At 42.2% G+C, this 13,613-nt stretch overlaps 1 protein-coding gene across 3 annotated transcripts in view; it reads left to right on the forward strand.

Moving 5' to 3' along the window:
• PTPRG (protein tyrosine phosphatase receptor type G) overlaps nt 1-12,506 on the forward strand; it is a 402,944-nt gene extending 390,438 nt beyond the window's left edge. For all 3 annotated transcript variants that reach the window (XM_040569169.1, XM_040569170.1, XM_040569171.1), the window contains 4 exons: nt 1,897-2,043; nt 2,819-2,961; nt 5,864-5,999; nt 7,239-12,506. In XM_040569169.1, the coding sequence (XP_040425103.1) occupies nt 1,897-2,043; nt 2,819-2,961; nt 5,864-5,999; nt 7,239-7,385 (573 nt within the window). In that variant the 3' untranslated portion in view covers nt 7,386-12,506. The remainder of the gene's footprint in view (nt 1-1,896; nt 2,044-2,818; nt 2,962-5,863; nt 6,000-7,238) is intronic.
• Nucleotides 12,507-13,613: the final 1,107 nt, after the last annotated feature.

Consider the following 13,613-nt stretch of genomic DNA (forward strand, 5'->3'; position numbering starts at 1 on the left):
CTATTTTCTGGTGGAAAGAAAAGCCAGTTTTGGGGCCACCTTCTCAAACTTTGCCCTAAGCTTGTCACAAATAGATAAGTTCCTAGGTGTGGGGCCTCTTTTCTACTCTTTCTTTCTGCCCTCACCCTTGGGAAAGACAGCATAAACTGCAGCGAGCTAGAGCAGACCACAGTGCTCCCAGGCAGCATGCTGGCGATGACAGCCTCTGCGAAGCTCCTGTGGGTTACCTGGCTGGCAGGATGTAAGGCAGTGACGTTACTGTCTGGCCAGGGCCATGGGTGAGGACTTTGACAGGAGCAGAAATACGAAGCAGGGACATTAGGATAAGTCAGTTGTTTCCAGGGGGTTTAAGACTAAAGCCATGCAAGACTTCAGGCTGGGAAAGGTTACAAAAGTTATTTTTGATGTAAGCAAAAAGCAAACGTATGTTAATTTAAGTGGAGATAACGAGACAGAGAGAAGCAAGTGACACAGGTGAAGTGCTAATCACTGCTTCCAGATTTACTAGCATGTCTCAAGAGGGCACGATGAAAAGGATTAGGAACTAAATGGTTCATTTTTTCTTGCATGCATAACTGAGATGCAGAGACAATTGTAGCTGAGAATGGTAGAGAAACCACCTCCACTACAGCAGGAAAATAGCAGTCGTGAGGCACTACTAAAGAGCCAGCAGTCGATATGCTCCCTGTGTGCAGTGTGATGAAAGGGATTGCAGGCACCGCAAGGCAAAGAGTGTTCAGAGAAATAAGATTGAATCACAAAGTACTAACAAAATGAAAACATGTCAGGTAGAAATGAAGAGGCTGCTCTTGTCTTTACAACTCTGTGGACTAGCTCAGCAGAACATTAGTGATATAAAGGGCAAAGGAGAAGCACCGGCCACGACCATATCCCTTGTAAGGATGTCTGGTGCCCGCTTTCATCTTCATGGTGCCCAGCGTGGAGGTTGGCTAGCAGAGCATTAGCACCCTTATGTTGGCTCAGTGTTTGGTTTGAGTTGTCTTGGTTGCTGAGGAGGGGTGGAACAGAACTGGGACAGCATCAAGGTGACAAATGTTTAATGCCAAAGGATGGGACCATAATGCCTGCTGTGAGAACCTGTCGCATCAAAGAACAGGTCACTTCCACAGTGTTCAGCAATGTTACACGGGTTGCTGCACGCTGAGGGTGGAATTTGCAGAGCATTCAGAGCACTTAGGATCCGAGGTCCTGTTTTCAGGACTGTTTTCATTTAAGACCGAAGTCCCAAGGGTGTCTTGCAGATCATGTGCATGAAGGCTCCAGGCCCACAGAAATAAGCCTGTTTTTAGAGACACGTTCATGGCTGCAGAGGGATGAAGTGGGTTCATAGCTCCTGTTTTCTCATGAGTTTGGGTGTCTTCTTTCTTCCTCATTCTTCCCCCCAACCTGTAAAAATTCCACTCCGAAGTATACATCACTCTTCTACCTAGACCTGATCCACAGACCTTCCACTAATACCCTTGAGTTTTGGATTAGGCCACAAAAAATATAAATTAAAATAATAAGCAATTAATTATTAAAGGTTAATGATTTTTTTCTAAACAGGTGTCTGCCTTTCATGCAAAACTGTCTAGGCAGGAGGTAATAAAGCCTGGGATATAATACAAAGGTTAAGTACGAGTGAGGTAAGATAACCATTTCCCTATGAAACCAATTAAAAGCAGACGTTACCTGTTCGGACACACAAAGGAGGGATCTGGCAGGCTTACTGACTACTAGTAGACTAATAGTAGGTTTGTTTTAGACAAAAAGGACTTGTAAAGATCAGCTCCTGATCATCTCTGTTTATCAAACCAATTTTTTGATCCGCTGGATTTCTCAATCACACACAAGTTATGTGAAAGACTGCAGTAGTGTGTTGTTTCATTCCTCCAGGCAGAAGATGAGTTTGTGTACTGGCCAAGTCGCGAGGAATCCATGAACTGTGAGGCCTTTACTGTGACCCTTATCAGCAAAGACAGACTGTGCCTCTCTAATGAAGAGCAAATTATCATCCATGACTTTATCCTTGAAGCTACCCAGGTAAAATAAACCTCCAAACGTGGGTCTTGGCTCTTCTCCAAAATGTTGTTGATATCATTTAAATATGACAAATGACGAGTTCACAAACAATTTTGAAAACTATTTACTTGTAAATGCCCGTGAATGCATGTTGCTCACTGGGGAAAGGTGTTCTTGTCTCACATTTTTTACTTCAGGTAGATCCTTCTAGCTAGTGAGGCTGTCAAATTTAACGTGTGAATATTTGAAAGTGAAGACATTGTTTTTCATTCAGAAATTGCAAAAGTAGATGGAATTATTCTTTGTAAACTACACCAAGGTTTATTGTCCTATTTGTGCTTATAAATGTCAATATTATAGTGTAATTATTCGGGGAGTTAAGGGAGTTTGCTTATTAAGCACATTTCTTTTGAGCTACAAGCCTATCTCTAGTTTGGTATTGGAATTGCAGCTGGATTTTGCTGCAAAACATTGGTTTGCAAGCCCTGGTAAATTTAGATTCCTTGGTTACTCTTCTCTTGTTTGACTTTTGAGCTATTGGCTCTGAGAGAAGGTGTATATGGATATAGGCTCTGAAATTAAATATAAAATCTTCATCAACTAAACATTTTGTTAAAGTTGTATTATTTTAGGGTGTTCACGGAGCTGCTATAGAGCTATGCATCTTTCTTTTTTTTATATACACTGTGTGGAAGAAGAAGGCATCTCTTCCAGTTGGTAGAGAAGCTCTTTCTACGTGGAGTGGATAAATGTGAAAGTAAAGTAGCTAATGCCTAGGCTGTTTTTTTCATTTCAGGATGACTACGTTCTGGAAGTCCGCCACTTTCAGTGTCCTAAATGGCCAAACCCAGATGCTCCCATAAGCAGTACCTTTGAACTTATCAATGTAATCAAGGAAGAGGCCTTAACAAGGGATGGCCCCACCATAGTTCATGATGAGTATGTCATCTTTTTTTCTTGCTTTGTATGCATTTTGGGTTCTTTTGTACATGGAGATATCCCGTACAGATTCTACAACAGGTTTCAGAAGCCAGCAGAGCCCTGGTTTAGGTAAGGCTTTGAGCAGCCTGGTAAGGGCTTATGGAAACCACTTGCAAAACAGCCCTGAGCTCCTGTCTGATAACTGAGGTTTAACATGCCAGGTGAGGCATAGAACAAGCTCAGCTCAGCCGTGTCTCAGTATGAGCAGCAGTGTCTTGTGAGAAGGAGCCTAGGTTATCTGTGAGCAGATTTATTTTCCTTCCTTCTGCTTCCCCCAAAACACTCCAAGGGGCCCATACGGTGCCAAATGGAAGGAGCCTGCTAACACAGGGCCAGCATCCCCCAACGCTCGTCTCTTGTCGTGTAATGGTGAGCATTTTCTTGCCAGCTATGCTTGAATGCCCAGTTATGTAAGATACTAAATATTGCATTGAATGTTATTGCTTTGCACACATCATGGAGCTGCAAAATACTGTTACTATGAAGCTGAAGCCTGGGTCTAACAGGCCTGGTTTTGGAAGGAGCTGTTTCCTGGTGGGCACGGTGCTTCGTGGAGTCATTCTGCCATTAAAATCCCGAGGAAGCCTGATTTCTGACACTGCTTGAGTCGCCCTTAGAGCAAACACCAAGCCAGCGTAAACAACTGCTACCCCTTCAAGCCTCCTGCACTCAAGTCCGTTAAACCTTCTGCCATTGCTACAAAGGAGAGTTAGTGGAAAAGTCATAGAAATCTTCACCTTCTGTGCAAAAATGTTATTAGCATACTCTGGTATTTCAGAGGTCAGATCAGCCTTTGCGCTGATGTGTGATTGCGTGCTGATATCTGCTGTTGCTGAAAGAGCTTTCACTTCACATCAGTGTGTGCTGCTGCAACAGGTTTTTCCCAGCAGACTCCACAAATGGTGCCTTGGGCTGCAGGAAGTGGTTTTTCTCCCCACTGTTTCCTGCCTTGTTAATGCACAGTGAGAGCTCTGTTGGCTTTTGCCAGCACTTATTAATTCCAGGCTAGTTTTTAATATTCATGCTTTGGGTAGTCTGAAGTGAGGTTTTGCTGCTCTTGCAGTACTTAAGATTATGTTTTACAAAATTGGAACCATTATTGATTTGGGCATTTCATGCTAGACCAAAAAAAAAAAAAAATTATTCAAAATCACATTTCTAACAAGTTGCTGAGTCATTCTTTCTGTAAATTGCTTTTTTGGTTTATTTGTCATATTCAATGATTTTACTTTTATGCCTAATACATAATGTGGATTCTGCTTTTTACTGAAGCCTGAGCAAATGTAGCTGAAAACAAAAATTTCCCTTTACTACATGCAACTACTGTATCACATAATCCACTAGTAATTACAACTGCAGATTAATTCCAAATCTATGAATTTGCAGATACTAAATGCATGTGGTATTTAGGAAGTACATGGTGGGATGAACTCGATAACAGCATTTCAAAGTAGTTCAGAAATTCCAACTGGAGACAGTTGTCAAGAACTTTAAATATAACTGCCCATATGTAGGCAACTAGATGAAAATTTGTTGCATAATTTTCAGAGAGAAAAGCCTTCAGATTGTTGGGAGCTGGCGATAATCAACTCAAGTAGAAACAGAGTCATTAGGCCCCAAGAGGCCTTTAGTTGTGTCCCACCAGGCCCATGCACTGGGCACTTTGTCCTCTGTCCCTGTAGATGATCAGTCGCAGCCATCTCTGTAGTTCTGCAGAAGCCCTGCTTCTTCTGGAGACTTTTCGTCAAAAATAGCAGGTCTATTGTGATCTGATTTCTGCTTCCAATTTCTAGGCAAATTGAGTTTGCAAAAATCATATGAAATTAAGTCAGCATATGTCTTGATTTCCACAGGAATGTTGTAAAAAATTTTAGTGGTAATCTTATTGTACCAGATGGCAGCGCAGTACTTGCCGATTATTGAAGTTTTCATGTACAGTTCTCCAAACAGTTTGCAGAGTAAGTCAGCACCAATGTCCGCCTTTTACAGGTTGGGACATTTAGACGCAGACTTTCTCAAAGTCACAGATCAGACTTCACAAAACCAGGACAGAATTTCAGTCTCCTGAATATCGGGAGAGCAGAGCTCAGCTGAGGCTCCTCAGAAGCAGTTATGAGCCCCTGTTGCATAAGATCCTTCATCCCCTACCCCACAACTGCACGCATGACTAAAGCATACCCACAGACTTAGCAGCAGTAAGGTTTCTACCTGCCCAGTTGTCTTGAGGACACATTCTGAGTCATTCTCCTGACGAATAACCATTGCTCAGGTTCTTATTAAATGACAGCCCAGCTCAATTTGTCAGAATCCGTAATGTCTCTTGGGTGCCCAACGTGGGAATGTTGCATTTTGCTTATGAATTGGACCTAAAGAGGACTTCAAGGTGCCCCATTTCCTTGTGAGCACCACATATCCCTGTTAGTTTTATATAATTGTCTGATGCAAAGGAAGAGGCAAGGTGCATTTCTTTCTAATCATTTATGTTTTGCTTGAGCTCCCACTAATGAATTTAAAATACACTCGGCTACAATGCAGATGCTTTCAGTACATGTGGCATGTGAGAACTGATTTCATTTTTATACTCTGCAAGCTGGGTATTTTTAAATGGCTCACATTCTTCTGTTGATACAATTCTTCATATTGAATACTGCAGATATCCTGAAATGACTAGTGTACCATCAAATGTCTATTTTTTTTTTAATTAAAATGACTGAAAAATAGCCAGCGTAAAGCAAGCATTTACTAGATATAAAGACGAACTATGGCAATCAAATAAGGCTATACTGACATTTTCCTAGCTCTTTGTCAACGTGCCCCGGTATTTTTCTGAGTATCTTATCCTTTTGGTGTGGTTTTTCAGGTATGGAGCTGTGTCAGCGGGAACGCTATGTGCCCTTACCACTCTGTCCCAGCAGCTGGAGAATGAAAATGCTGTCGATGTTTTCCAGGTGGCAAAGATGATAAATCTTATGCGGCCTGGAGTATTTACAGACATTGTAAGTTTTTAAATGGGATATAAATGGAGAGTTTACAAGGTTTTCATTTGAGACCAAAAGCATGAACTGAAACATGTATTGTGTATATTATCAAGTCTATTGCTTCTGCTACCAAGCAGAAGTTGCATTTGGGCTTTTTTTGTATTATTGTCATTTTTTATAAACCTCAAACCTGCAGTCTTGATTTGCAATTAAGCTTATTTCTCACACAGCTAGGGGGTTGCTGTTCAGGCAGGCCTTTCAGCTTGTCAGCACCCCCCTGCCAGCCCTGTAAATTGTGATCCAAAGGGTGCAGCAGGGCAGGGAATGCTGAAGGGAGGAAAACCTTCAGCAGAGGAGCTCTTCAGTCTGCGTGCACCAAGAGCCCTTGGCAGGGCGTGCGTGGCTCTGCCTGTACGAGGGAACAGCCTGAGCTGTGGGCTCAGATACTGTCCTGCACTCCTGTATTGTTTGAGCATTAGTCCCACCTCTAGCACAGTTTTGCCCCAAATAGTATTCGCCCAGGTAAGGTCTGGATGGTTGGAGGTGTGGGGCCTTACCTCCAAACGTTCTGTTTGCTATATTCCCAGCCTGTTGGGCCTTCCCAGAGATAACCCCAAAGGTGAGTTTGGCCATAACTCAGTGCCTGGGGTACACTGATCTGCTGATGCCTTGGAACTGAGTAGCTGTGAATGCCTCCTTGCTCTGTCCTCATTCCTCCTCTTGGAATTTAAGCCAACAGCTGATCTAACACATTTATGTATTTAGAAGTCGTGTGTGGAACAATTATCAAGGAATTGACACATTGAATTCATTGTATGAAATCATATAATGTCCATAAATTGTATGTTGTTTTTTAAAATCAGCATGGTAATGGAATAAAGAGGAAAATAAGGGAACTGGATGCATGCCCTGGTTGCTGGAAAAATAGTAATGATACTGTAGGGGTCTTGCAACGTGCTGTTTGGTTTGTTATATTATTCTGGACCTTCTGCAGTGTCCTTATAGTATCTGTGGAAAGACTTCTTTTCTCTTCAGTGGGCAGTAGATCAGGAATAATACAATCTACTCAAAACTGAGATCTTGAGGTGACAAGGTTAAGATAGATTAACACAGATAATTACTCTTAAGTATTTTTCTTCTCTTTTACATATGCTTCTAGTAACAAATAGCTGTGTCCTTCCCCAGAAATGCCGAATTTAACTGCCTCTCACTTACGTACGCTGGAAGGATTGAAATAACTTGTCCTTTCTTTTCCAGGAGCAGTACCAGTTTCTTTACAAGGCGATGCTAAGCTTGGTCAGCACTAAGGAAAATGGAAACGGTCCCATGACACTGGACAAAAACGGTGCTGTGATGGCCAGTGATGAGTCAGATCCCGCAGAAAGCATGGAGTCTCTTGTCTAATTGGAAACCTGAAAAGGCACTTAATTTGTAGAACTTCTGAAGACTGAGCGAACTTTTTTGAGGCCTTTTTTGCCAGACTCTAGGTTATACAATAACCCAATTACTTTTTTACACTGATAAAAGTTTTGATATTTATTTTTTGCCATTTTATGTCTTAATGGTATCCTACTGAGCATTTGCACCTCTGTTTATTTCACACAGTGAAACGCAATTTTATCTAGTTTGCACTATATGATCAGTGTTACTGCCTATAATATTCTAATACAAAACAAGCCCTGATGTGACATTCCATGACAACAAACATGCTTTTTCTGTTTCGTTTAAATGCAGTGAAGTTTTGCTAACTACAGTGACCCTTGAATCTTAAATCTTGAATGCTAGGCCAGGTGGATTCTTTCTACGACAGATACTGTACCCCTTCATACCATATTTATTATTTTAATTATCATGTCACAGTTTTGTGATGGTATTCTGCATTCCAGTGGAGTGGATGAGCAGCGTTCATCCTTTCTTGACAAAATGTGGCAGGTGATTATTAGCTACAGTGAAGGTGTAATAGCCTTGTGGAGCAGAAACAATTATTTCTGTATTGTTTCACATTGCTGTTTGTACACTCACAGACATAAGACTTGCTTCACATGGAATATACGAATTACATACAATATAATTATAAATTAGATGCGATTCATATGTGGGACACAGTGATAGGTTTTGAACTTACAGTTTCAAAGTTTCCCCATTTACTCAGAAAAATGTCAATTTTAGTTTTTTAACTGGCCCCGTGTTGGGAAAGTATTTTGTTTTTATTTTCGTCAGAGCCAATACAGTAAGAAATCTACTATAACCCAAAATCAGACCTGTTTTCAGATATATCGAAGGTAGCAATATTTTACATTACTAAGCTATTCAATATTTTAAACACATTAATTTCCTTACTATTTCTTGAATATGACCTCACACCTAATGGTATGTTACATGATGACAGGCGTTTCTTAATTTCATAACTGTTAGATGCCATTTTTACAGGTGTGTAATTTTCATACTTTAGTGCTAAAACATAAAGTACTGATCCATATTTACTGGTGAAGCAAACTAATAAAAAAACTACCTATAAAGTTCCATTCTCCCTCTTTTTTTTTGCCAGACTAATTCTTTAGCACAAACCTAGTTTATTGTGTTTTCCCTCCCACACCACTGAAGTGTTTTTCCTCCAGATTATATAAATAATTTGAATTATTGTTTGGAGCATTTAATTATACATTTTTATTGGCTCCCTTTTGTATTTGGTTGCAATTCAACAAGGCTCATCCTCATTTAACAAAAGAAGTAAGCACATACTTAATTCTCCTGAGGGTTAAAGCTAATCATGTCCTTCATAGCTCTGCTGAGTAGGGAGGGGTTATTGAATCTGCCTTGAGAACGAACTGTGTCGTTTCAACCACCCTGACATTTGGTATACAGTTACAGGCACTATCCCATATTTATGGCATTAATTTCTTCCAAATTTCAACTGCACAAAACCTGCATTGTATTTTTCAGGACTTGTCAAAATATTACAGCATATATTTCATTTAATGTAAAACCATCAATTTCTGCCACTCCGGCCTTGCTAGGATACAGAAATGTGGCAAGGAAAAACCCACTTATTCTGTTGGAGGGGGGAGGGCGAGGAGGAAGCTTAGCTAAGAGGAAGGTTCTGTGGATTTTTTACACAGAAGGAAGCTGAAAGTGGAATTTATATCGAGAGCAGGCATTTTGGTTGAGAACCTCATGAGGTACAAACTGAGAGCAGAGGAGCTACACGAACTGGTATGTGCTAACATCTGGCCTTTTATTTTTAATAAGGGAAAGATTTCCTATTATGGATGCACTTGATTAATTCCAGCACCAATATATTTAAGAGTTCATCAGCAACCTTTTACATAGTTACCTTTTACTTAATCAATTTGTTGAATTCCCTCGATACAAGTGGTCCAAATAACTGCTAATGCTGAACAGTGGAATATATCCATGGTTTCTCTAAGGAAATGCCATGTCCAGCACCAGCTAGTCCAAATAAAACGTGCAAAATTTTCCAAATGTAGTTTGCATCCCCTTGCCCTGGGACAGCCCCACACCGAGTGAGTCAGTTTACATGTGGTAGGAGTTGAGTCGGGCTCCCTGGTCGCTACAGCCCAGTGGGGAGAAGGAATTGTTGCAGTAAGTTTTCAGGCATCGCTGCCTGCCAGCAAGGTTTTGCCGAGGGTGTGCTGAGCAGTGCGTGCTGGCACGAGGCTGCCGAGCCCCCCTTGCACCCCCAGCCATGATCCCAGCCCCAGGCAATTCCAGCCGGTACGGGGGATTTTGCTCAGTTCAACCTGAAGTGTTTAAGTTCCTGGGGAGGTGTAGAGAGAAGGAATGAGTTCAGACCCTGACAAGAGCAAAGTGACACAAAGATTACTGCAGGCATCGAGAGGGTTGGATTTGCTCAGTACTTTTAGCTGATTACTTTTCATTTCAGTGGCATGATGGAAGATAACTGTGGTTCGTGACACGCTGTCTGAATACCCCTGGTTTAATCCCTTACCTTCTCACGAGTTTTAAAAATCAATGAAGGAAGGCTGTGGGGTTGAACTTTGGTAGACGCTTTGGAAATTCATGTATTTGCATTGGCATTTTCCCACATCTGAAACACTTGCTTGGGGCTTAATCCATGAGGAAGTAATTTACACTGATGTCGTATGACTTCTCCATGGATTTTTTCTTAGGGGGGGATTAAGCTGTGTGTTAAAAGCTGTGTTAACAGTCAGATAACCAATAGATGATGCATTAGGCTTGAAGTGGATGAAGCTAGGAATTGCTTGTAAAGGTCAGGATTAGGAGCGTGTTAGAGCCAAATCTGTCCTGCTGTAAGCAGCTGCAGTCCTGCTCTCCTCCATGGACTTGCCCCTCTTTCCCTGGGACTGCAGAAGGACTGAATGTGTTGCGTTCAGAGGTCTGCGCTTGCAGCTCCCCGCCGAGATGCTCTCGGGTCTGTCTGGCCAAGCCCCACGCTGCGCATCGCAGCCTTGCTTTCGCCACGCCAGCCCTCGCGCTGTAACCACGTCTTGGCATTTGCTCGGGACATTTTTCAAGCATCAGAAGCTCCCAAGCAATATGCAGGCCTGCAAATTAGGAGTGCGTAAGTGTATCCCCGTAAAATGTCCTCAGCAACAGCCCTGAGGAACAAGGAAGCACTGGATGGAAGCGTGTGCGCATGTGTGTCTACATTTCTAAGATATGATTTCTCCATCTCTTGCATGTGTTTGCACCTGCAGACCATGTGAAAGACATAAAAGACTTCTATGTGTCGAGCCCATAAAAATAGCCAAGCTTTCCAAGAGGGAATGCTTGGAAAGCTGCTGTGTCATTGTAACATCTGAAACTGGTGACACCCCTGGACGTGAGTGACGTGGCATTGACTTGGCATGGGCAGGAGGCGCTGGAAGGGCTGGTAGGACTGCCCGGACACGCAGGTTAGCAGGCTGATTCTTCAAGACCAAGCTCTAAAATCTTTCACTTCAAAGCAGCATTTGTCCTTAGTATTTCAAAGTGTCCGTTCCCAAATCTGCATTTAGGAACAGGAAAAAAAAAAATCCCAAACCCTTGACCTACTTCCCGTGTGCGACTGTTTCCGTGCTGTAGGTCTGTTCAAGGTTAGTGGAATCCTTCACAGGATCTGCAACTTTTCAGTTGTTTTTCCAGTTTCTGACTGCTTGAATTGCTTGAACCCCGAGTGATGTATTGGAACATTAGGAGAAGACTCTTTGTGAAACAGCACAACTGCCTTCTTAGTAATCTTTTTTTTTAAGCTGATATATTTTATTTAAAAGCTAAAAATATAGATATCAATTCTACCAAAGATACATACTACTAATTCTCAGCAAAACAAAACCGAATTAATTTAAAAAAAAAATAAAATGTAGTTCTCTTAAAGATTTAGCAATCTTTCTCAAATTCATGTCTTTGGACATCAAACCCTGAGTTCTGAAGTTTATGTTCAAATGGTGCCAGTGAATTTTTATATGAAGGGAAAATGCCGATTTGTTAATCCACTGCATTGCTGTTCTTTCTTTTCTCTTTTTTTTCTCTTTTTTTTTAATTTTTGACAGACGTAATTCAACTCTTATTGTTACCCCTTTGCTTTTCTTCTCTTTGTTGCCATTTTAACAATGTGAACTGCATTGGCTTTACTTATCAAAGGAGAAGGAATGCAAAGATAGAGAAAGAGAAGGAACTGTAATGACGAGATTTGGCCTCTACTTTGTCTTAGCTGTTAAACTGTTTTTAGTGTTTTTGTTAACTATTTGCAAAGGGAAGCATTTTCTACAGAGGATAATTAATTTCAAGAAAAATATCTTGAGTTTTAAGAATAAACGTCTCCAAAAGAGGAGATAGTCAATTTTATACAATGTCACAACTCTCCAACATTTGGGGTAGTGACTTTTTTTGTTGTGTTAGAACATTTGAAACTAGCAAGCAGCCATTGTTTCTAAAGACCTAAGCATTCGTGTCTACTCATATTTTCTTTTCCTTCATTTTTAAATAGCGAAACCATTAAAACTGTAAATATTTTGTTGCTTGGATAAGCATCTTCTGGGAACTTTGTATCTATGGTATATAATCATAGAATTTTATATTTTCATATAAAGCTAATTTTTTTCTAGTTTCACCTCCTTCCTAGTTCTGTGGTGGCTATGTGAATACATACCTTCTGTGTATCAAGGTAGTGAGACACCATCATCACACTCCAAAAAGATTTCCACACATGTCATTTCTTTGGGGCAGTGATTGTGAAAGTTGGATTTTTTTTCGATTCCATTGTCAGTGTGTGCAATAGGAATTAGACTTAGCCAGTCACTGGATACGTTTGTCTCATTGATCCATTCAGAAAAAAAAATGTGGTGTTTGCTTTTGGGACAGGGTGGGAGGGAGTATTTTGAGGGAGATTTTTTGTTTTGTTTTGTTTGTTTTGGGTTTTTTTGTAACTTGAAGGATCTTCTTTTTGTTATGTTTAAAACTATATCAAATCATTCTATTATAGTGTTATTTAATATGTAAATTGTATTGCTATACATAAAATAAAGTATGGTTTTTGATGTATTTACAGACTTCTTTCTTATTTGCATCAAATACACATAGAGAACAGATGCGCAAGTCAGTATTTCATTGTCCCAGGCGTGCAGGAAGAATGATGAGATCCGAGGCCTGCTTTAATTAGGTCTCAAATTTCCAAGGAGGACTCATCTGGGAGCTGTCTCTCAGTCACTTGTCAGTGCAGATCGCCGCCCCTGTCCTAATTGTCTCAGGCTATCAGAGAGTATCAGATCGCTTCCCTTTCCTCTCCGTGACCGGTGCCTCCACCCGTCACTGCTGTGACCCCATCAAAATCCCTTTTGGAAGGGGGATTGTCCCCATTCAGAGCTGGAGCCTTACCCCCAGCTCCTTGGGCTGTGCCGCTCCCCGGTTCCAATTCTGCTTTACCAGCAGATGGCTGCCCGGAGGAAGAGGGGCTTCCACCCAGCCCCTTCACCGGGTTCGTTGCGGTCACCTGCACCTCCTGGTGCTGTGGTAGGGAAGGCAAAAGTGTTCGTCCCCGTCACAGCCAGACAAGGAGGGAGGGACAGATGTTCCGAATCCTAGAGATGAAGCAGCGAATGTTCCCTGTGGAGTGTGTTAGAAGTCATGCCCAGCCGCTGCATCCAGCCGGGAGCTCTCTCTGGAACGGGTGCGTTGTGCCGGCAGCGCTCAGCGTTTTGCAACAAGAACTCGACAGCTCCGCGTGCCACCTCCTGTGTTGATCCTGACTGCGTGCGTTACTTATTTTGTTATTCTTGTGGGAAAGCCACTTGGGTTTGTGGATCTCGTCCTGGCACCAGCAGCCAGCGGTGCAGAAGCCTGCCTGTGGTGGGCACCAGAGCTCCGGGGCAGCCACCTCTGCGGTGCCACGGCAGTACTTGGGTACAGCACCCGTAATTGGCGTTGCTTGGTGGCATGAAATGGATGGCTAAACTCAGTCCCCTGTACCCCTGCCTTCTTTTGTGTTGCTGCATTCCCACCTCTCAGACACGCTGTGGATGGTGGGGCGAAAGCAGGGGCCTGGGACGCCGGACAGGGCCTGTGACTCGCGTGACATGGCAGCACCCGCAGACACAGCCCGCTGGCTCCTGCAGCCCCCTGACTTCCCACAGCCTGCCCCAGCCCTTGCTA

Source organism: Cygnus olor, chromosome 10, assembly GCF_009769625.2.
Source record: "Cygnus olor isolate bCygOlo1 chromosome 10, bCygOlo1.pri.v2, whole genome shotgun sequence".
Lineage (NCBI taxonomy): Eukaryota > Metazoa > Chordata > Aves > Anseriformes > Anatidae > Cygnus > Cygnus olor.